This window comes from Vombatus ursinus, unplaced genomic scaffold, assembly GCF_900497805.2.
Source record: "Vombatus ursinus unplaced genomic scaffold, bare-nosed wombat genome assembly UNPS02014779.1, whole genome shotgun sequence".
NCBI classification, from domain to species: Eukaryota; Metazoa; Chordata; class Mammalia; order Diprotodontia; family Vombatidae; genus Vombatus; species Vombatus ursinus.
This window is the reverse complement of record NW_020954557.1, coordinates 36,584,865-36,610,064: the sequence shown is the minus strand read 5'-3', so window position 1 is coordinate 36,610,064 and position 25,200 is coordinate 36,584,865. Positions and strand designations below refer to the sequence as shown.

Here is a 25,200-nt window from a genome sequence, read left to right as displayed (position 1 = left end):
TACAAGAGGATTTGGCCTTGGATAAGTACTCTTGCCTGTCTCAAAGGACTAGCCAGTTGGCCTACATTTGTGAAATACCATAAAACAAGAAGAAAAAATAGGAAGTTAAGCCTGGCTTCAACAGAATTCTGGTCATGATAGACCAGATTCAAATCATTTGGCTTCAGCTGAATCACCATGGTGGGAAAGGAGAAAGAAGGATTACCTGGATCTAGAAGTCTCCTGTCCTATGTCAACTGGAAAGCCTCAGGGACCTTGGCTTCTAGCACAAAGGGGAGGAAAACCTCCTGCCTTAGCTCAGCCTAAAAACATTCTTCTGCATCTGTCATTCACTGCCACTCACTCTGGACTGAGCCTCTGGGGTTAACATTCCCACCTGATCTTACCTCCCACTTCTAAGAATGTATCTCTTTGTTTCCTTATGGCTTCTAGTACTCGTAGGCTTCTGGACCCGAATACTTATTGTTTCTCTTTACCATCTTTACATAACAACCTTTTTTCCATCAAGGTTCATACTTTCCAAATTCACGACTCAGGTCCTATATCACAATGGCTATTTACTGGCCCTAACTCATGTACCCTTTATAATCACATCTTTGCCAAGAAGCATTAAGGCTTCAGTGACCAGAATCCCCACACTAGGACAAGTCCTAGTAGGCTTCCATCTGCGTTATAAAACTATTATGATACTGTAGCATTTATTTCCATTTGGAATAAATTGTTTTAGAAGAATTTGTGAAATTTAGAATATAGTATCCTATAAAAATGTTTGGAAAATATGAACTGCTCCTAGATCAGTCCACAAAAAAAAAACCCTAGCTTGGCCCATAACAAATTATATTGATGACATTGTTTCTAAATAAATTCTATGATGCTTAGAAAAAAAAAAAGGAATCATAGTATAAAAGGCTTCTGGCTAGAAGGGACCTTAGAAGTCATCCAGTCTATCCTCTTCACTTTATAGAGGGGAAACTGGAGGCCTAGGTATTAAGTGACTTGTTCAAGATTCACACAGGCAGTAAAAGGCAGAATTGGAATTTGAATCCAGGGCTTCTGGTTATAAATCCAATTCTCTTGCCACTGCATCACGCTGTCTCTTACTTAATCATATTCTAACTTGCAACCTTCACATAGATAGGCTAAAATGAAGTCTAAAACACATAGCACATAGTATAAAACAAATACAAACCAGGAGCACGGAAAAGATGTCATCAAAGAAATGCATGCCCAAAGAAGAAGGGAGCTAGTCATGTTGTGAAAGCAAGAAACAACAACTGGATAGATGTGTACTCCAGTGGTACTCATTTAATGTGTTTTTCTTTTTCTTTTTTTTTTGGCTAGGCAATGGGGTTAAGTGACTTGCCCAGGGTCACACAGCTAGTAAGTGTTACGTGTCTGAGGCCAGATTTGAATTCAGGTCCTCTTGAATCCAGGGCCAGTGCTCTATCCACTGTACCACCTAGCTGCCTTGGTATCCATTTAATGTCAAGGGACATAAAGGAAGACTATAGCAGACCCCTACAGAAGAGTAATAGGAAAATGTGAATAAGAGATACACAGGATAAAAAGGGGTAGATGAGACGCAATAGATATCATTGGAGGAAGAGGAAGGAAGAAGGAAAGGATGGAGGGAAGGAAGAAGGGAGGAAGGAAGAAAGGAAAGAACAGAGGGAAATAAATATAAATATAGAGAGAGAGAGCTCTTATCTATAGACATGTATATCTTATATGTATTGTTCTACCCCATGAATGAACATAAAACAATAAAAATGTATGTATGTATGTATATGTATGCATGTGTGTATGTATTATTCTATCTCATGATGGAAAATAAGCTCTTTAAGGGCAGGGACTATTTGATTTTTGTCTGTGTCCTCAGCACCTGGCACCTAGCGTCTAATAGATGCTTAATAAATGCTTGTTGATGGAATGATTGATCTTTGTAGATCCCAGAAGGCAGGCAGACAGACAGACAGACATATAGATAGATAAACATATGTATGTATATGTATATGCAAAATATATATAAAATCAAGGCAAGGTAACTGTGAGGGGAGGCTGGAGAATTAAAAAAGGATATGTCAAATCCAAAATATAAGCTAGTAATCAGAAAAATGATTAATTAATTCTTTTCTTATGAAATGTTTAAAAATGCAGAACTATGCATGATGTACACACTTGGGGGCTCTCATTACCCTTGAAGTGCTGAAGCCAATCAACCCCCAAAAGCCAGACCCTCTCAGAGCTCTGTGAAGTTCCCCATCCATTACTCTCCATACATGGCAGGCAGAAATGATTCAAAAAGAACTCTGTGAAGTGATTTGCACATTCAACCCATTCAGCTTTCAGAAGTAGCTTAAGTGTGGTCCCCACTGGCAGCGACTGAATAGTAGTAACAGAGAAGTGCTCAGCAGCAAGTGTTATCAATAAGCCTCAGTGTGAGGTAGGCATGGGGGTTCACGTATGAGATAGAGTGCACAGATGTACAGCTTTTCCATACACTGGTAACAGAATAGCTTCTCACTTTGCCATTACTAGTGGTAATTCCCACAAAAAAAGAACAAAGCCTAAGGTATCACTGTTTGTTGTATTCAAGGCTCCCTTAGGAGCAAAAGTTGTAACACTCCTTCTTCAGAATAAGACAAAACCAAAGAACATCTTCCAGGCCGCTCTCTCCAAATTAGAAAGACTTGTTTTTATATGACCAGTGCATGGAAATGGCTGCTGCATCCCTATCCCACTCCTACTCAGCCCTGATGCTGCACCATTGCAAATATTTATATATATATATATATATATACATATATACATATATACACACATATATATGTATATATATGTATATATATGTATGTATGTATATATATATATAGAAATTACTTAGTGCTTTCATAGAATCTGGTTCAGTAAAAGAGGTAAAGAAACTATGAAAATCATGAAGAGCTTAGGGCTCTTTTGGCAGTCTTCCTGGCAGGGCTGGCTTTCTCCCAAAATATCTTTTTCCACTTTACCTGAACTTTTTTCTCTTCACTCTGTTAGACTGACTAAAATTCCACCATGTATGCTTTTTGAGCCTGTGTTCCCCTGACATGGTCTTTAAGAACTCAAGGTCCTCTTGACATATTAGATAAAGCAACTATGGAGTAATGCTCCATATCAGCAAATTCTGTCAATGAGTTGATAACAGGGTCATGGGTGAACAGGACATCAAAGACCATCTGGTCTAAACTCATAATTTTACTGATGGGCAAACTGAGGTCCAGGGAGGTTGTGACTTACCCCAGGACATACCCAGGTAGTAAGCATTAGAGGGGAGATTTGATCTCAGGTGCTTTGAGTCCTGACCCAGTACTCATTTCATTTGTGACATATCATATCCAAATAAAACACATTAGTATTCATTAGTCCTGATGATTCTTCCATCAGGAAGCCCAGAAGCTATTCCCTTCACTCAGTCCATGTGTAGGTCTATAGTTCTGCATCTTCAGGGGTCAGGTTTACTTCAGAAACTAACTCATGCCCGATGTACCTGGGGTATCTTACATTGATCTCACATAGCAAGGATCTTTGCACTGTGTTATATCTGGAACTCAAAGGGTATGGAAATGCAGGTAAACTCAATCAAGTACACACTGCAACAAGTTAATCATTCTAATTAAAGCTGGAAATGAGAGAGCAAGACACTTAAAAGGTCATTAAATGGAAATTATAGGTTATGTAGGACAACCTAGTTTTACAGGTGACAAAAGAAAGCCTGTGGAGAAGGGAAAGTGGTCTGAGGTTCCTTCTGCTAATTAGTACAGAGCCAATCTCAATCAATTGCTCAGTTATCAGTTATGAAGAACCTGCCACATTCTAGGCACTGTGCCAAGTGCTAGAGATACAAAGGAAAAGTGAAACAGTCCCTGCCCTCAAGGAGCTTACATTCTAACCAAGTCTATTTATAAAGGTATATAGCATTAATATAAAACGCATATCAGGTAATTTGTAGAGGCAGGGCACCAGCAACTGGTGGAACCAGGGAAGGTTGAATGTAGAAGATGGCACTTGAGTTAAGTTTTGAGGGAAACCAAAGATTCCAAAGTGTGAGGAGGGACCAGTGCCTTTGCAATGACTGTCACCTAAAGGCATGAAGAAGGGAGATGGGGTATCATATATAAGTAATAGCAAGCAGGCCAGCATGGCCTATTATATTGCCACTGTCAAATGGTTAGTAGCCAAACTTGAGCTTGAAATTAGGTCTTTTAACTGTAACATTCAACTTCTGACTTCTTATGCCATAATCCCCCCCCCCCACATTGGACTGGGCTATCACAGGCAACAGGATTCTAAGGGTCCTTTAACTCCATTTACAACACATTCCACATTGTTCAATATCCAAAATTCTGGGGCAGCTAAGTGACATACTGTCTGGAGAGTCAGGCCTGCAGTCACAAGGACCTAAGTTCAAATCCAGCCTCAGACACTTACTAGCTATGTAACCAGGGGCAAGTCACTTAACTCTGCCTCCAAAAAAAAAATCTAAAATCCCCTATAATGTCATTTAATTTCTGAACCCAGCAACTTAAGAAAGAATGGATCTATTTATGTATATATATACATATATGTGTATATAAAATTATAAGCATCTCAGAAGGGCTAAATTTGAATGTTACTCTAAACGAGTGAAGGCAGTTTTCTGATCTTCAAACTGGACTGAGTTAGGTCCAGATTATGATCACCAACAAGTGAATTCTACCATTTTGCCTATCCTTTCAGTGCTAGGAGGAAAATTCAATATTATTTATATATATTTTGCCTATAACTAATGAGATTGTTTCTAACTTATGTGCTATAAAATGCGGCATTTGCTTTTAATTGGGAAGTCTATTATAGGAACAGACAAGTAAAACAAATTGTTCATAAAAGTGTAGACAGAGGAATTTAGGAGTGCTAATGCAGATGTCATTATTGTTTAGAGACTCGCTTAATGTCTTCCTTGAGACATTTTAGATTCAGCCCTCACTTTATGTTTAAATTAGATAAAACACATACAAGAAACAGACTTCATTTATGGTTTCTTTTCTAGTAACTATCACAGATGATGTGAGTTTGATTTGCTAAAGCAAACCTTTCATGGTAGTTTTCCATGTTGCTCACATACCTTTAAGAAAATAATTTTGGAACCAAATACTAGTTGAAATGTCAGGAGACTTCTAAAGACTAATGCCTTACAAAGCCTTTTAAAAGTTGGCTACCCATCTGGCTAAAGTGTGACAGTCATGCGGCTGGCAAAACATCCAAATATGGTAGTACTTTTAACAGTATCTCTAAAAAAAAAATGAGATCGATAAAAATCATTTTTGCATATGGGAAATTTCACAAAGGCCAAGAGGATCTCCTCTTGTGGGCATTCTTCCTCAGTGACAGAGAAATGAAGAAAGGGTCTCAGAGCCGTCTTCTTAGAGAAGACCCAAATTAATACAATGTAGGACCAATTATCTTTAGCAGTGGCTGCTCCTTGAAATCTAGTTAACTCAGGCAAGTCCTCCAACTCCTTCATGTCACTCCAGAGAGGGGATTCTGTTCTCCCATGAATGTAAGAATAATACAGATTTGCCCTGTGTTATTTCATCAGGCTCTGACCCAAAGTGAGACAAGTGCCAGGCCACCCAATAAATGCATCCTGGACAGAGTCTCTCTAGCTAGTCCTATATGAGACTATGCAAATCACATAGTGATAGAAAGAAAGGTCCTAGATGTGTCAAAGTATGCATAGCTGTGCTTTTTGTGTTAAAAACTGGAAACAAAGTGGGTGCCCATGGATTGACTGGGGTCTGACTAAACAAATTATGGAATATGATGAAATGATGATGAAAAGGCATTGTGTCTTAGGATTGAAGGGATTGGAGAATGTGAATAATTCAGATAAACATGGGGAAAAACTAGAGGCAGTGCAATATAGGAGAGAGTACTGACTTGGAATGAATTCTTAGTTCAAATCCCACCTCAGACACTCTGTGACCCTGGACTAGTCACTCAACCTTTCTCAGCCTCAGTTTCCTCAACTGTAAAATGATTGAATTAGATCTGATGACTCCTAAGGTCCTTTCAGGATCCAAATCTATACTCTTATGATTTATATGAACCGGGGCAGAGGGAAGAAAGCTTAGAAGCAGGAGAACAGCTTACAATAATGCAAATGAAGACAACAGTAAAAAACAACAGAATTCAGACAAAATACAATAACCAATGCTGATCTTAGATGACTGATCTTAAAGCACATTTGCTTCCTCTCTGTTAAAAAATGATAAACTGTAAGTGAAAAATGTTACATGTTTTATCAATCTTGATTGTTATATCCAATGATTTTGCTTAATAATGTTTGTTATCTTGTTTGCTTATTTGTCTTTCAGGAAAGGTGCTGTGTTTAGGGATAGGATATTATTGTGGTGAAACAAAATACATCAATAATAGATGCACATAATTATATACGTAATTAGAGAAGAATTTTGAATTTTCAGCAGATTTGGAAAGAGAATGGTCCCTCACTCACTCTAGACTCTTCCTTGATGCTGGTTGCTATAGACTTACCTTGACTTTGCCCTGTCCTGGGCAGGAGGTGGTACTAATGAGCAGGATAGGCCAGCTGTGCTGTTTGCAAGGTTACTTCCAGACTATCTATGTAACTGTGCCCTCGTATCCCTAGGGTGTCTCAACTGCTCCAGTCTTGGCAATTTCTAATTTCTGAATATAGATTCCCCAAAGAATATTCAAGACTGTTTTAAATGCTGCCTTGTTCTATATTAGTGTCTCTGCAGCACAGTTGCTCTTGTTTTCAGTTCTAAGTCACTAACAAATGCTATTTCCAAGGAAATATTTCCATTTTTAAAAGATAAAGGACCAGATAAATTAAGTAGTAACCCCAGATCATCTAGCAAAAGAGTGGCAGACCTAGGGCGAAGTAATATAAAAATAAATCAAAGGACTGGGATAAATAACCACCAACGTTCATTTACCCTTTAGCCACAAAGGCAGGTCCAGTTCTAAATCTACAAAATCAGGTCCGCTCTCTTGGAGAGCTCAGAGGTCTATTTCTAGGTCCAGGGAAATATTATTTGATGCAGTAATTTAGTGCTTTGTCTCACACTCTCCAGTATGCTTCAAGAATTCTGATCTCTTTATCACACTGAAAGAATATATGTATTTGTAGTGGTGGGCTTATTAATGCTAGTCCTCTAATCTACTCAATTCCTAAGCTACTTCTATTAACTTACATGTGTATATGTTTGTGTGTGCATGTGTTTCTTTACTCTTTACTTTTAACATCTGTATACATTATACATTTTCACCTTGACCTATCCCCTTGGGTCTATTTTCTGGAGTCTTTTGAAAACTATTGTTCACTAATAAAAATCACATTCTTTGGAAGAACTTAGGCCTAAAATCACAAATCCAATTTATGAAATCACTCAGCAGCAACTGGAAAATATTTGCAATGAGTTGGAAAATCAGATTAAATGATGAATCATGGAAGATGGGTCTTATCTTAAAGCTTAGAAATTTGAACTGTATGATATTAAAACATTAGAAATTATATTTCTATATGCCATTTATAGTTTGCTTCTATCCCTGAGTATTAAAGTTTACAGTTTTGCAAGGACTTCATAAGTATTCTGTTTATATAACCAGATCAGAATTGATTATGTGTGGTAATGAAGGTTAGAGAGCATGAATAACTGAAATTCACTGATATTCTGTTTCATTTCAGCCATTGATGTTAACCATCTCTATTCCAGGTCTTTTAGAATTGCTTAAAAGTACTTTAACACAATTCACAGATATGTTATTATTGTCTTCTCCTTCATCCTATGGAGAGCTTATCTAAAAGACAGGATGGAAAAGGAAATAAATATGGTTATCCTCAAATTACATTTTCTACATGCATATTTGAGTAGAGTAACCTAAAATGTTAATGTGGAAAATACTTGTTAGTTCACAGCTAAAGAATAGTTGATTTGCCTGTAAATATAGATTTCAGAAGGCAAATAAATGATATAACAGTAATTTGAAAGGAAAGCAGTGATCACTAGAAATCAGTATGCATTCAATAACAAGTCTTGTCACACTAACCTCATTTCCTTTTTTGACTGCATTAATAGATTTATTTGTAGGTCAAAGAAACAGGTAGAGCATACCTAGATTTCAGTGAAGCATTTGACAAGGTCTCTCATGGTATATAGTGTAAGATGTAAAAATGTGGGCTTGGTGATAATCAAGTTAGGTTGCTTTGTAACTACTTAAATGATATCACACAAAGGGTATTAAATAATGGATTTCTATACATCAGGAAGGAGGTCTCTAAATGAGAATCACAAGAATTCTGTCCCAGGTCCCATTCTGTTCGGCATTTTTGTTAACAATTTAGATAGAAACTGGAGAGAAGTTCATAAAATTATAGTTAGTACAAGGATGGGAAGGGTATCTAATCTGTTGGAGTCATTTCAACAAACATTTGTCAAGCATGTCCATAGCACATGGACAAAGCACTGGGTGAGATTCTGGGAACACAAAGAATGAAAAAAAAGAAAAAAAAATTGAAAAAATGAAATAGCTCCTGCCCTCAAGGACTTTATATTCTACTGAGGAAAATGCCAAGTACACAAATGACAAAGTATGAAAGTAGAGAGAGACCATTAACAACTAGGGAAGATCATGGAAGTTTTTATAGAAGAGGTGACATCTGAGCTGTTCTTTAAAGTAAGTTAAAGATTCTGGGAGGTAAGGATAAGAGGACATTCATTGCAGATATGGCAGACAGCTTGTACAAATGTGCAGAGGACTGAGATAGTAAAGTATTGGGGAAGAAGTTAATAGCAATCAAGTTTGGCAGGATATTTCGGGCATGAAAGATTGTGATAAGAAGTTTGCAGACAGAGCATCAGGCTACCTAAGTTTGAAGAGTCTCATCACTAGATTTGTCCTTCTCCATTCCTATTGCAAATCTCCCAATCTCGAAGATCCTTCAAGGCTCACCATCAATAGTTCATCAATCTGACGGTTTTAGTGTCCCATGAAGCTCTTCAAAGAGGGCAAACTACACGTTGCCTGAATGAACACCTCCTCACTTTTTCTTGGATTTCCAATCCCTACTAACTATTTTTGTTCCATGATTAATTTGAAAGGTATTCTTCTTTAATAAGATAAACAGAAGAAAATTAAAGCTGAATTCAGCTACTTCTATGTCTTCCATTATCCCAACTGCCTCAGGAAGGAGAGTGAACCCTTCTTAGGTCCTTTAGTTTTCTTCAACAGAACTTAAACACCATATTGATTGTCCTTGGTACTGATTTTTGGCCTGAGTTCATTCTGGTTTTTAGTGTTTTGATATAATTCTTATAGGACTATATTAATTTCTTTTGCATTTATGCTCAATTACTTGATCTTGACTCCAACTTCTTCACCTGCCTTTTTAAAGTCTTAGTTTGTCAGTGAGTTTCGTGCACACCCACATCTGTCTCTTTAGACAGTTCCCCTTTTTCTTCTTCATAAGAATTTTTTGTACCACTCTCAGAAAGAAGAAAATTTCATTCATTAAGTTCACTCAACAAATTTTTATGGAGCATCTACCTCACACAAGGTGCTGAGCAGGAACAGACAAGTTCTGTACTGGAAAGTAATAAAGGAAAATACTTCTATTTAAGATATTTTAATTGAGATTTTTCACTGATTAACCTCCTAATTAGCTCAAATTAATGATGTTTAATTATATCCAATTTTTAAATTTTGTTCTGAATTCCATTTATCATACATATCTCCAAAGTATTGTGAACTTACATTTGATATGAAAGGCCAAGAAATTTTTCTGATTTCCTTTCCCTTTTCCTTTCCTATCTGCTCTCCTTTCCTTTCCTCTTTTCTTTTTAAATCTCTCTGAGGTCCAGAAGTCTTGTTTATGGCCTCTCCTTCATATATACTACCTCCTCTTACCTAATAGATGCTACCCCTCTACTCAGCCCCATGACTTTTCCAGAAACTTCTATGTAGTCCCTCACTGGTTAATTCCTACCCATGACATCAGAGATAGGAACTGGTCAGAAATACCTGAACAAGAACCTGCCTCTTTCCTATAAAACCCAAGGTCATTGCCTGGATCATCAAGGTGTCCTGGTATAGAGGAAGTGGGATCCCAGCTATCTCACATATTGATTAGGAGGGACAAAAAAACTAATGAAGCTATATGTGTCAAATCTTTGCAAAACCACAACTGATCCCCTTTCTTCTACATCCATGGCCTGAAGACCATCACACCCAAGATCTAACCAGCTTCTTAGTTGTATCACTTCCATGTTGCTGCTCTCCATAACTTGGTCTTACCCTCAGGTGTTTCATTTTAGACCTTTGACCGTTGTGGGAATTAAAACATAACAAAGGCCTACTGCCTTAGACACGACTGAATTATTTTTAAATCTTCAGTCCAAAAAGGTGTTATAATTGCTAATTTTGAGGAGCTGACAACCTCAGACAAACCTCCTTGTAAAACTCTTTGACCTTGCTGGGATTCTGCCTTTTCATCACACTCACATTGTGTCAAATGCAGTGCACGCTGTTACCAAAAAGGGCTTCTCTCTGTTCTCTCTGGCACCTGATCACCTCCCAAACTTTCTCCTTCTCTCAACATATAAATCCTGCTCTGCCAACCGCCTTGCAGGAATAGCTGGTGTTACAGATACATACCGGACTCTAATACATATTGCGTAGAGGAAGGAGCAATTAGGTCTCCTTTGAGAAGATGAGACGGAAATGTCTGCTTACATATTTAAAAAAAATTACTGACCATCCTGGGACCCAAAGGCTGAATTCAAGGCTCAGGAGCATCAATCTGATTTATGATGCTCCCTGGGAGTACTCAAAGTTCATAAAGCAAAGAGTGGATTGTAATCATCCATGCCTTGCTATTTCTTCATTAGTTACATATATAAAGGGGAAAACATTTTTCATTCAGTCAGTAATGCAACTATAATTCAATATGAGTTATTAACATACAAAAGTGGTAGTCTTTTAACTGTTTCAGCATATTCTGAATAAGACAATCATATTTATCAAGTTATGGGAGTTGATTCATTTCTTATTTTTAACTTATCTATTAAGATAGCAGTGGAGGCAATTCAAAAGTTCATTTTTAAAGAACTTGCTTAGTAGACTAACAAGAAATACTACCTAGCTTCCTGCTGTCTGATTTGGATGTGGGTAGCAAAAACACTTGCTCTCTCTGTGTTACCAGATTATTTATAAGGGTTTCAGTAATGAATACCCAGCTTGGTGCTTTATTTCTATGTCATAGCCTTTTTAAAAAGACTAGCAGTGCCCCCTCTCTACATTCCATTCTCCACATACCCACACCTATCTCTCTCTCTCACACACACACACACACACACACACACACACACACACACACACACACATCATTCTACAAATAAACCCAACTTGATTCTTTATTTCTATTAAGCCACCCTATTCAAAGGAATAACGTTATCCTCCTTTACATTCTCCTCTCCCCCCAACACACAAATACACAAATAAAAATGTGTTTCTTCATTTTAGGACACATTGGAGCAGGGAGAAAACATAGCACACTCATGCATGGAAGGCTTTGAATGTTTCACATTGAAGGATGAAGGGAGAGTGTAGAATATTGAAGAAAAATTTTTTTTCTCCTTCCACACTTTTCTGCTGTGTCCAACTCTTCATGAACCTATTTGGGGTTTTCTTGGCAAAGATGCTAGAGTGGTTGCTATTTCCTTCTCCAGCTCATTTTACAGATGAGGAAACTGAGGCAAAGAGTTAAGTGACTTGTTTGGGGTCACATAGCTAGGAAGTGTCTGAGGCCAGATTTGAACTCAGATCTTCCCAGTGCTCTGTCCTCTGCTCTACCTTCATGAATATACAAATATACTATATTGTAATATGGCTTATTGTGCATGTATTCTTCCTAGCATATACCATGCCCTGGGCTTAGGAAGAGGTGCTAATATACTGAAACATGGAAATTCTGCAATAGCACTTCCACTTAATGGCAGTACAATATAGTTGGGGGTAGTGGTGGTAAATTGTTCTTTTTTTTTTTTCAGTACTCTGTCTTTCATTGTATAAAAAGCTCATTTTCCTTCTTGGAAAGGTTGACTACAAAGATGTCCAAATGATTTCCTAGAACTAGCCAGGTATAAGATAAATTCAGGATCAGAGATGGTGGGGCTGGAAGGAGTTTATTGAAAGTTCCCAACATTATAGTTGTGAAAAGATGAATCAAGGCCATTTTTCCAAATGGTATTTTATAATATGATTGATATCATATATTAAATCCTGCCCATCAACAGAATCTTAGAATTAGAAATAACCTTAGAGTTCATCTAATAAATGTGAGTTGAAATGAAGGTAGCCCCTCCTCAGCATAACTAGCAGGTGGTCCATCCATCTAGCTTGGAGGTTTACTAACTTTTAAGTGAACTCATTCCATTGTTAGGTACCTTGAATGGTTAGGAAATTCTTCCCCATATTAAGTTAAAAGTTTATTTCTCTGTAACTTCAATCCATTGTTCCTATTGTGACCTATTGGTTGAAATAGAAAAGATCTATTTCTGCATCCATATAATTGCCCTTCAGATAATTTTTAAATTTTGCCCCCTCTTAGCCTTCTCTTCTCCAGGTTGGGTGTTATCAGATATTGCATCCATTCATCAAATGCATGATTTCCAAAGCCTTATTACTTGGATTTCTTCTAAGTTGCTCATTCTAGTTTGGAAATACTGCTCTCAAAACATGGTGACCCAAATATGCAAAAGTCTAGATATAATTTTATCAGCACAGAATGCAGTTGGTAGTATTCTTTTCCATGGTAAGAGAATCACAGAGTTGGAAGGGACTAATCCAAATTGTATCTGTAACTAGAATCTTCTCTCCAACATCAACAATATACCCCCATATATATTATATGTGTTCTAGATATACAAATATAGATATATATAATATACACAAATGCATATAGTACATATAAATATGCAAATATAATATATATCTATATGTTATATATGTGTATATTTGAGATTAGTTCCTAGACCTATTATTTTGGAGTTTCGATATGTAATTCTGAATTGTGAACCTTAGGTTTGGCATAGATTGGCATTAAAAATATAACTAAATAAAATTTGTTCCTATATGATGATTAGAATGTGGGCTCCTTGACAAGATTTTTTTATAATATTCTCAGCATCAAGAAGAGTGCCTCAGTTTCCTTATATGTAAAATGTTGCTATTTTCGATCATTTTTCAGTTGTATCCAACTTTTCATGACCCCATTTGGGGTTTTCTTGGCAAAGGTACTGAAGTGTCTTGCCATTTCCTTCTACAACTCATTTTACAGATGGGGAAACTGAGGCCAACAGGGTTAAGTGACTTGCCCAGGGTCCCCCAGTTAGTAAGTGTCTGAGGCCAGATTTGAACTCAGGAAGATGAGTCTTCCTGGCTCTAGGCCTGGCACTCTATCCACTATACCACCTAGCTTCCATTTATGTAAAAACAGCTAGTGTATATTTCCATAATGTCTTAAGGTTTCAAAAGTATTTCATATGTATTATCTCATTTGATCCTCACAACAACCATGAGTTAGGTACTATTTTTATCCCCATTTTATAAATGAGGAAACCGAGGTTACCTTATATTAAATGACTTCCCCAGGGTAATTTAGCTAGTGTCTCAAGGAGTAATGGAACTTGGATTTTCCTGACTCCTTCTGTAGCCCTCCACTATGACACCTAGGTATTGCACTAGATGGCTTCTGAGTCCTTAACAACTTTGGATCAATGATCCTATGATATGGTAGACGCTGAATAAATATTTGTCCATTTGAGTCAAATTAATAAATATTGGATGTGCTGCACACAAAAGGCTCTAAACTTAACATCTGCTTTCACTTGCCATTTTAGATGATCCACCTCAAGTTCACATTTGCCGACTTTGGAATTCTCCATTGGGGATATGATGGTTACTGTGAACCAGTTCCCACACTATGAATAATATAGCTTGAAAAGGAGTCACAATTATCTTACAGTAGACATGGATAGGCCTGGAATTAGGGATACTCCTTCCTGAGTTCAAATCTGGCCTCAGATATTTACTAGCTGTGTGACCCTGGGCAAGTCACTTAACCCTGTTTGCCTCAGTTTCCTCATCTGTAAAATGAACTGAAGAAAGAAATGACAAACCACTCCAGTATCTTTGCCAAGAAAACCACAAATGGGGTCATGGAGAGTCAGACACGACTGAAAAACAACTTAATAATAACAACAGACTTAAAGCAGCATAGCAGAGACAACACTGGAGAGGGAGACCCAAAATCTAAGCCCAAACTCCAGCACAGCCAATAGCCAAGTGCACTTGGCAAGTGGCTTCAACTCTCCAGGACTCAGGCTTGTCACCTATAAACATGAGGTGACTGGACTAGATTATCTCTTAGTTCCATTCAGGTTCCCACATGCTAGAATTCTATTATTGGATACTCTCTAGGGACCTTTCTGACTCTAACAGTATTTGAGTCTAGGAAAATGTTTTATAGCAACAATCACAATGGGAACCCCTCGGAAAATAAACCATGCTCTCGTATAGAAGTGCTCTCAAGGATGCTGCAGAGAAATTAGCTACTCTGTATTTTTCACAAAAGCTCCGCTCTGCAATTGCTTACTGTGCGCATGGGAAAATATACAGTTCCCTTCTGAGATATCTTACCCATTTCCTGTGCCCCACACAACCACAAAAGCAAACAGCCTGCCTTGTCTAGAATTTAATGGCGTTTAATATGAGCTCATGCCACTTTTTACAACATCAACTAGGATACTCATCTGCCTGCGTCTCTAAGTACAAACAAAACACAACAGCAAATGAAATTCTCCCCGGTGCCCCTTAAAGCTGTGACTTAGGACAAAGGGATCAGCTTGGGAATAGTTCAGTTGTCTACAAAACATTTGCAGCATCCTGCTCATGGTGGCTTCTTCTCATATCATTCACATCAGAAACACAACACAGACTTCAGGCATGGCATTTCTACAATAAGCTTTATGGCTCTAATGGGAACAGTGTCACTGCTGGAAAGTGGAAAAGCAGAGTACTTCTTGTACCGTCGTGAATAGTATTTGGAACTTGTGCAAAGCCCCAGAAGCTCCCCAGACACATGGAATTGTGACACTGAGTCCACTTCCAGGCTATTTGATCAGTTTGCCAATTTTCCGTTGCTAAGGAAAATGCAATGCTCAAATCGGCCATATTCACTTGGTGCACTTTGAGATCATTTCTGGGCTTGAAATTTTGGGGAGCTGGATGTACTTTTGTTTTGATCATCTGAGATAGTGTAGTTAAAGTACTTTGTAAACTTTAAGGCATTTAAAGCACAGCATAAAAATCAGTTAATATTGTTGACTAGCAAGACTTGGTAACAAAGCCTGGCTAGATAAAAGGAATATATACACGTATGTATACGCACAGTCGGTCAACAAGCATTTACTCAGTATTTACTGTGTGAAGTACTGTGCTAAATTCTGGGAATAAAAGTACAAACATAAAGAAAGATAGCCCCTTCCCTCAAAGAGTTTATATTCTGAGAGAAGGCAACATAAGTAAGCTGAAAAAGTGGGACAGTTGGGTGGTGGGGGCAGGGGAGGAGAGAAAAAGGTACCCAGTCAGGGGCAAGGCAGAGAAAGACATGGCTGATCTGAGCACCCTACTTAAATAAAGGTTGTGCCAGGAGCATTCAATCAGAGGGATAGGCTGCAGGGGCAGCAGGTGCTTCCAATGTGTGAATTCCAGAAATGGAGAGAGCTTCCAGGATGAAAAGGTTTCTAGGGCATGGGAGAAAAAGTCAGGAATGTAACCTGGAAAGGAATGAGGGGACTCTCCACACACACACACACACACACACACACACACACAAATGGCAATGGAAAGGCTCATGATGAGCTACAACACAAATGAATCACATCAGAAAAGCACTGTAAAGGATGTCATCACAGAGATGGCTGGAGGGAAAAAAAGGTGTTGGTCAGGTAGTAAGAGCAAGGGATAGTCCTTTCATCTTGTGTTTCTTTTTTTTATCAAACACAGTGCCTGGAATATATTGTGCTAGTTACATATTGGATCCTCAAAAATAATTATTGATTTATTGTAGATACTTGAGAAGACAAACACTTATTTAACCAAAAGAAGTTAGGTACCATCCTACTTGAAAGGAGATGGGCTGAGTGCATCCTATCCAGTTCCAAGATTGTACATAAAGGGTAGAGAAACTATCCCAAGGGATTCTTTATTTATTGTAACCTCTCTCACTAGCTCTTTCTCTGTGTGTCTCTTTCTCTGATTCTGTTACTTTTTTTCCAGCTGCTAAATCGAGTGGGGCAGACAACACTGCATCTCATCATGGTAATCTTTGTTTAATATGAGATGAGTGTTACATTACTCATTGCTTTGAGTTCTCTTTGATCCACGAACATTTGTTTCTTTTATCCTCATGTAGTGCATACATTAATGCACTAAATATTTCTTGGTCTTGCTGCCTTTTACATGTCAGTGATTATTTATTTGAAGAAGCAGATGGAAATCTTATTTGATTACAAAATAATTAGTATTTGGTTGGCCTGAGCTTATTTATGCTTTTGATATTGACAATTATGCCAAAGGAGCATTGCTAAAATTATGTGTTGTCTCTTAAAGCAAACAGAGTGTGACGGTCTTCAATTTGCCTAATTTTTTTTGGTTTGATCACTTGGTTTCCTAAAGATATTTGAAGATAGAGGGAACAGAAGAATAGATATTTGAGTTAAAAAGTGTAAAATAAATGCCATCTGTATAAAACACTGGAAAGGTGTGGTCAACATCATTTAAAATAAGTTTAAGAAAAAAGAAGGTTTTGAGGGAAATGTATGAATTTAAAATGAGGGAAAAGAACTTTATAAATTCTTTGGTATCCTGGAAACCCACATGGTGATGCAGGAATCAGTGTCTTCCTTACTTCCCTGGATCACCTGTGTCTGTGTTTAGTAAATCTGGGAACTTCCTAAATTCTAGGGCACCACTCAGACTCCTAAAAAGCTGTATTAGTTTTCTGCCTGGATTAATTTTAAATGTGTTGCATAGGAAGTTACTAAGTGAAGATATTTTCACTATCCACTATATACGATATATTCACTATTCACTATTTCTCACTTGTAGAAATCTACATTAATAAACTTTATCTAAAATATTATCCTTCACTAAATATTAGATACTTCACTAAAAATTATCCTTCACTAAATATCATTTAGAAACTCTCATTTTTGCACTAATCCTCTCATAAGTATTTCAAATACTTACCATAGAATCATAAGGCTTGGGAAAGGATCATAGAAGACAATTAGATCCATTCCGCCACACTTAGAAACTTATCCAAATACTTTTCCCTTGATGATGTGTTTATTACGTCTTTTTTAAAATGGCTTTTTAATATCACTTTCAAAGGATTATTATTTCTAATGTATCTATGAAAGAAGTAATTTGACTGGAATGACTAGTCACAAATCCATTAAAACAACTCAATCAAACAATCAAGAATCTATTAAGAGCCTAATAATGTGCCATGCCTTGTACTAGGCAGTGGCAATAGAAAGACAAAAGGGAACTAACTAGTGCCTGTCCTCCAGGAGCTTTCATTCTAAAGGATCAGAGGATGGTACATTTACAAGTATGCAAATAAAAGGTACAAAATAAATACAAAATTATTTGAGGAAGAAGCTTACTATTAGTAGCTGAAGGATGAGGAAAAGTTTTATGTAGAAGGTGATACTTGAGCTGAGACGTAAAGAGAGAGTGCATATCATGCATGGGGGAGATGAATGATTCAAAGACACTGAGATAGGAGATGCACTGTAGTATGTAAAGAACAGAAAATGGGCCAGTGGGGCTGGATTATAGAGAATGTGGAAGAGAATAATGGGCAAGGAAACTAGAAAAGATAAGGTGGAATCAGGTTGGGAAGAACTTTAAATGCCAAAAAGAAAGGTTGCTATTTGATCTCAGAGATAATAGAGAACCAGTAGAGTTCATTGGGTAGGAGGGTGATGTGGGCAGTGCCGTTCTTTAGGAAAATCCCTTTGACAGCTGGGTAGGGGATGGATTGAAGAGGAGAGAGATGAGGCATGGAGATCAAATAGGAGACTTTTGCAATAGGCCAGGTATAAAGTGATGAGGACCTGAGATAAAGGTGGCTATTTGAGTGTAGAGAACAGGTATGAGAGTTGTTGTGGAAAGAGAGGCAAGATTTTGCAATGGATTGGATATGACGTGTGAGAGTGATAAGTCAAGGATGACCCTGAGGTTGTGAACTCGGATGACTGAAAAGATGGTGGTGATCATTAGGGGAGCAAGCAATTCCTGTGGAGTAAGGACTCTGCCACCACTCACACCTAATTCTGACCCAGGCCCAGTTTCTCTAAAAGACCAAGACATCCTGAAGAGAGACATCAAGCAGCATGTGCCAAACAGATCAAATTACTCCCTGTCCTCAGACACTGGTGGAGATGCCCTAGCACTCAACAATAGAGACATTTGAAAGAGGGTAAAGTTTTGGGGGAATCTGTTTTGGAAATGTTTATTTTGAGATGCCTATGAGACATCCAGAAAACTTGACAACCATAAAGATGGTGGGGTGGTAGAGTGGAGAATCTAATAGACCTCAATCTTATTTGAGCCATGTAAAGGGACAATGAGAAGGAAGGAGGTCAGAGCTGAGCTGAAGACATCTTGGAAGGGCTTAAGAAAGGTAACTGTTAAATTTTCAGTGTAAACTTTCATTTACATTTCAGAAATAAGCAAATGCTACAAAATCAGTGGTTGGTTTACTGTTTCATTGCTTGTCTAGACTTAAGAAAGTAATTGAGAAAATGTTAATACTGTGGATTAAAATGAGAAGTGTGTCACTGATACATTTCCCCCCTTAAGAGCTGGTTGTGGAGCAGCTAGGTGGTACAGTGGATAGAGCACAGGCTCTGAATTCAGGAGGATCTGAGTTCAAATCTGGCTTCAGACACATAACACTTACTAGCTTGTTACCTGGGTAAGTCACTTAACCCCATTGCCTAGCCAAAAAAAAAAAAAAGGAACTATACTGTACAAAAGAGAAAGTCATCACTCCCTCCAAAAAAAAAAAAGAGTTGGTTGTTAAGCATTTTCCAGCAATGACAATGAACAAGAAACTAGATTTTGGCAAGGGAAGAGAAAGATTTAAAAGGGAGAGTAGATTTAGGGAAAGAGAAGTCATAAGGAAAACAAAAACAAAAACAAAAAACCCTCCTTCAATTAGGAAGGGCTGAGATGTAAAATGGATAATTTTTATTACAGTAAATTAAAAAGATTTTGCACAAGCAAGTAGGAAGGTTGGATTATATTATAGGAGGCAGAAAGAATGAGAATGTATTTGTGTTTGGTTTAGAGGAAGAGAGGTTGCGGAAAGAAAAGGGGAAGGGGAAAGGGAAGGAACAAGGATTTATTAATAGCACCTACTATGTGCCAGGCACTGTATTAAGCACTTTACAAATACTATCTCAGTTGATCCTCACAACAACCCCAGGAGGCAGGTGCTATTATTTTTCCCAGTTTACAGTTGAGGAAAGTGAGGCAGACAGAAATTAAATGACTTGCCCTAGGTTGCATAGTGTCTAAAGCTAGATTTGAACTCAAGTCTTCCTAACTCCAGGCTCAGTGCACTACCCATTATATCATCAAATTAATGATCACACTATTCTAAGTACAAATAACTAGCATTTACATCATTCCTCTTTTTTTTCTTTTAAACAATGGGATAGAGGAAATAGGCATAAGATTGTAATAGGATATGATGGCTAGAATGAACAACCTAATAGCCATAATAGTAAATGTCAATGGGATGAAATGACCCATAAATCAGAAAAGGCTGGCAAAAGAAAACATAAAGTCAAACCCCCAAATTAGTTGTTTACATTAAAATAAATATCTGTACAAAGTTAAAATTAGAAGTTGGAGTAGAACCTATTATGTCTTCACTGAATTGCTTTCCCTGCCCCAAAAGCATGGTGGCTATGATGACCAAGAGTCATAGGTTCAGAGAGTTAGAGCTAGAAAGAATCTTAAAGGTCATCAAGCTTAGCCCCCTGATTTTACAGATGAGGAAACTGAGTCTCACAGAGATTTAGTAATTTCCATAGTTTCACACATTTAGTATCTTAAGTAGGTCTTCCTGATAGCAGGAAGTATCCATTACACAATTTCTCCTCTAGAAGAGATAGCACAGTTTAAGAAAAGGAAACAATAAACATAGTTAGGTTAAGAGAAATAAATGGGAAAACTACAATTCTTTCAAAGTCACCATATCTTTTAATTTAACCATACTAATACTAGGGCAGCTAGGCGGCTCAGTAGATAAAAGTGCCAGGCTGAGTCAGGAAGACTTCACTTTCTGAGTTCAAATCTGGCCTCAGACACTTACTAGCTGTGTGACCCTGGGCAAGTCATTTAATCCTGTTTGCCTCAGTTTCCTCATTTGTAAAATGAGCTGGAGAAGGAAATAGTAAACTACTCCAGTATCTTTGCTAAGAAAACCCCAAATGGAGTCATGGAGAATTAGATATGACTGAAGAATGACTAAACTGAAGAAAATTCTAGGGATATAATACAAGGAGGTCAAATACAGAGGGAAAGATCCCATGTAGTCAAATCACTTGTCAATGGTTTTATGTTATAGGATCAGGTCCCTCAGGAAAGCTCCCCTAAGAAGATACCCAAGGAAGACACTTAGAGATAAGGATAAGGTTCTAGCTTCAGTATGCAGCTAGATCCTTACTGGTTGCCATTTGGTAGGTTCTGGCCAGAAAGTAAGACTATCTATACTGAGATCATTAACCTTTCTTTCTAGTCAGGTTCCTTCAGCCATCGTCAAGAGGAGCAACTCCTTTGGAATAAGGACTCTGCTACCAACAACACCAAATGCTGACCTAGGCAGTTGAACCAGTTTCACTAAAAGACCAAGACATCCTGAAAACAGACAGGAGGTAGCAAGTGCCAGCCAGATCAAATTACTTCCTGTCCTCAGACCTTGGTGAAGACACCCTAGGACACGGCACAGAAGACACAATAAACCCAAAGATCTAAGCTTTTGGAGCAAGAACTCACCATTTGACAAAAATTGCTGGGAAAACTGGAAAGCAGTTTGGAAAAAACTAGGCACAGGCCAACATCTCACATTGTATATCAAGATAAGGTCAAAATGGATAAATGATTTAGATGTAAAGGGTGATATAAGCAAATTAGGAGAGAATGGAAAAATGTACCTGTCAGATATATAGATAAAGGAAGAGTTTATGACCAAACAAGAAATAGAGAGGATCACAGGAAGTAAAATGGATAATTTTGATTCAATGCAGTTAAAATTAGAAGGAAAATAGGTAACTGGGCAAAAAAAAATCTTTGTAGCAAGTTTTACTGATAGGAGTCTCATTTCCAAGGCACATAAGGAATTGATTCAAATCTACAAGAAAAAAAAAGCCAGTCCCCAGTTGAAAAATGTTTAAAGGATAAGAACAGACAGTTTTCTAAGGAAGAAATCCAAGCTGGAAAATCATCATATGAAAAAAGTTATTCCAAATTAATAAATATAGAAATGCAAATTAAAGCAATTCTGAGGTTCCACTTCACACCCATCATATTGGCAAAGTTGATAAAAGGAAAATTACAAATATTGGAGGGGCTGTAGTGAGGCACATTGATGCCCTGTTGTTGGAACTGTGAAATTGCTCCAGTTATTCTGAAAATCGGTTTGAAACTATGCCCGATAAGTTACTAAACTGTGCATACCCATTAACCCAGTGATACTATTACTAGACCAAAGAGAACAAAAAAAATATGTATAGCGACTCTCTTTGTCGTAGCTAGCAAAGAACTGAAAGGCAAGGGTGCCAATCAATTGGCGATGGCTAAACATAGTATGGTATGTGAATGGGATGGATTATTTTCATATTGCAAGAAGTGATGGTTTCAGTGAAAACTGGGAAGACTTAAATGAACTGATGTAAGGTGAAGTGAGCAGAATGAACGGAACAATTTATATAATAACAGCATTGCAAAGACAAACAACTTTGGCAGCTTTAAGTACTTTGATCTACACAATGATCAATTATGATTCCTGAGGGCTAATGATAAAGCAAGCTACCTACCTTCTCCTGACATAAAACTGAAGGACTCAGGGTGTATATGTATGCATGTATGCAAATACATGCACGTATATGTATATATGTATATATGCAAATACATATATATGATACAGTCAAAATTGGAATTTTTTTTGCTTTACCATGAATTAAGAAATCAAGAGTTTTGTTTGTCTTTTCTTTTTGTCTCTTTGCAATTTCCAAGCATCACTTTTAATTAGATCTTCTAGGGTCAAGGCATAATTGATCAATCAATCAATAAACATTTATCAAGTCCCTACTATGTGCCAAGTATTGTACTAAGTGCTGGGGATAGAAAAGAGGAAAAAGACAGCCCCTGTCCTCAAGGAGCTTGCAATCTAATGAGAGAGACAACATGCAAACAAATACATATATAGTAAGCTATATACAGCATAAATAGGAAAGAATTAACAGAGGAAAGGTACTAATAAAAATCAAGAGGGGTTGGAGAAGGCTTTTGGTAAAAGATGGGATTTTAGGGGCAGTTAGGTGGCACAGAGTATAGAGCACTGGCCCTGAAGTCAGGACGACCTGAGTTCAAATCTGGCCTCAGACCAAATACTTGACACTTACTAGCTATGTGACCTGGGCAAGTCACTTAACTCCAATTGCCTTAACAAAAAAAAAAAAAAAAATGGGATTTTTATTGGGACTTAAAGGAAGCTAGGGAGGCTGGTAGGTGGAGCTGAAGAGGGAAATGTTCCTCCACAATATAGCCCTTCAGATACTTGAAGACAGTAATCATGTTCCCTTTGTGTTTTTTTCCTTCTCTAGGCAAAAACATTACCAGTTGCTTCAGTTGATACTCATCAAGTCTTCATAACTCCCACCCGATTAACTGAGAATGAGCATTCTTATCTTTAAAGCACTATAGAGGCCCTACAAAGTACTGAGGTAAGAATTTTATTTGTCTCCCCTCTCCTTCCCACTCCAACACAATAACCCACATAGTACAGATGGATAAACTAGTAGGTATAATTTCTTGGAACTGGAAGAAGAAAAGCAAGTGAGGGAAAGTAATAGGTAGTAGCAGTTTTTTTCTGTAATAGAAAATAATAAAATTAATCTCATAATGATACTATAATGAGAAGAAAAAGATCTAGCTACTAGACAAGATATGCCAGAACACAGGATAATAATATGAACTAATTCTCCATTAGAATATGAATATTATTATTATTAGATATGAATAATGGATGAATTCTCCTGTCATCTGTACTCATCCTAAAAGGAAGATTGAGATAACACCCTTTTCAAAACTTTTATATTTATGTCAAAGGCCTGTAATTCCATCACTGTGGGAAAAATATTTTCCCTCCACCACCATTCACCGATGCAGATTGCAGCCTATCCACAACTTATCAGCTTAGAGAAATTTAGAGATATATGTCTTACCTTTGCTGCTAACACCAGTTCCTTATGCTTACGAATTAAATCTTCATTTTCTGACAGTGATGAACCTAGGTGCTGCTTCTGTAAATCTTTTATGGTTTTCTGAAACCAACAGGTTACCTAGAGGAGAAATAACACAAAAACCCAAAAAAAGATTACATTACAAAGGAGCAGAGCAAGAAGGTAAGATTTTAGAAACCTTTCAAAATTTTCCAAACTAATCCAATCTCTATTTTAAACTTATCTCATGCATCAGTATCAGCAGGTTTTTATTTGTCTTCATATAAAACACCACCTGCTCAGGTGAAGGGGGAAAAATCCAGAAAAGTATGAAAATGATTTATCAATACAGTAGATGACACGCCATGAAGAAAACAACCCCATCTCAGCTTTAACAAGGAAGGACTAAAATATGTTCCCAAGCAGTATATAAATCATACATTCTTTTAAAACAAAGGCATCTGTAAAATTATATTCTTTTTTCACATATGAAATGATGAATCTGAGCAGCTTCGCAGATACCTATGACAGTATTAAATAGCACTGTGTAGAAAAATCTTTTCTACTATAAAAAGCCAATGCAAGACTATTGGGTTTCTTGCATTTCCTGGGAAATCTACACCCAGAAAATAAATGGAGTGGTTTGAAAAATTCCACTTATATTATAAATGATAGAAAGAATGATTCACTCATTTCAACTTGATATAAACAATAGGACATATCATGTGTAGAGTTTAAGCAAAACAGATGATAGAGAACTCCAAAGGAAGCTATAGCTCTTTAAATGAGGCCACAATGTGGCATGCGTGGATCTTGTGAGATTATTATTAACTAATCGCCTATAGAAACGACTATTCTAGCCATGCAACAACCTAATCTCAATTCAGAAGAATATGAGAATTATCTAGCCTCACTCTATTTTCTGATCACTCTGCATGGTTTGGGCAACCTTCAATTATCAAAGGAAATCATAGAATTAAAGCATGTTAGAGGTTAGAAATCTTAGAGATCATCCTATATCTTTGTCACCAAGAGCAGATACAGGTTATATCTTGAACCCTTATGGTCCATGGAGAGTAGACCGTAGACTTTCCTTTAAGGAGGTGTAGGAAGTATAGTTGGCCTAGAGGGAAACTAGTTTGTTTTTGTACTCCTCCATAAAGATAAACATTATGTGCACAAAATAAAGTTGGGTAAATTCACAGCTAAAGTCTCTCTTCTTACTTTGGATCCCTGTGACTCAGTTTTCATATCTGCAAAATGAGAAGGTTGTCCAAGATGACCTATACGATTTCTTTTAGCTCTAAACCTATGACCCTATGAGTCCCAGGCTAATTTATTTATTTATTTGGCAACAAGCTAATGAGTGATGAGTTACTAGGGTCTGTCTGAAATCTCAGTCTTGTACTCTCAGTACAAGATAGTTTATCCAGCATTCTCCAACCAGAAATCTCTGTTGACCAGAATTTCTGCCAAATCTATTCCAACCTAATGAGAACCCCCTCTATGACATTCCCCAAAAGTGGTCATCACATCTTTCCTTGAAGACCTC

General features: G+C 37.4%; 1 protein-coding gene across 2 annotated transcripts in view; it reads right to left on the bottom strand.

Moving 5' to 3' along the window:
• The window catches only part of CCDC141 (coiled-coil domain containing 141), a 276,321-nt gene that overhangs the window by 167,395 nt on the left and 83,726 nt on the right, over positions 1–25,200 (bottom strand). For both annotated transcript variants that reach the window (XM_027865848.1, XM_027865847.1), the window contains exon 7: positions 23,652–23,768. In XM_027865848.1, the coding sequence (XP_027721649.1) occupies positions 23,652–23,768 (117 nt within the window). The remainder of the gene's footprint in view (positions 1–23,651; positions 23,769–25,200) is intronic.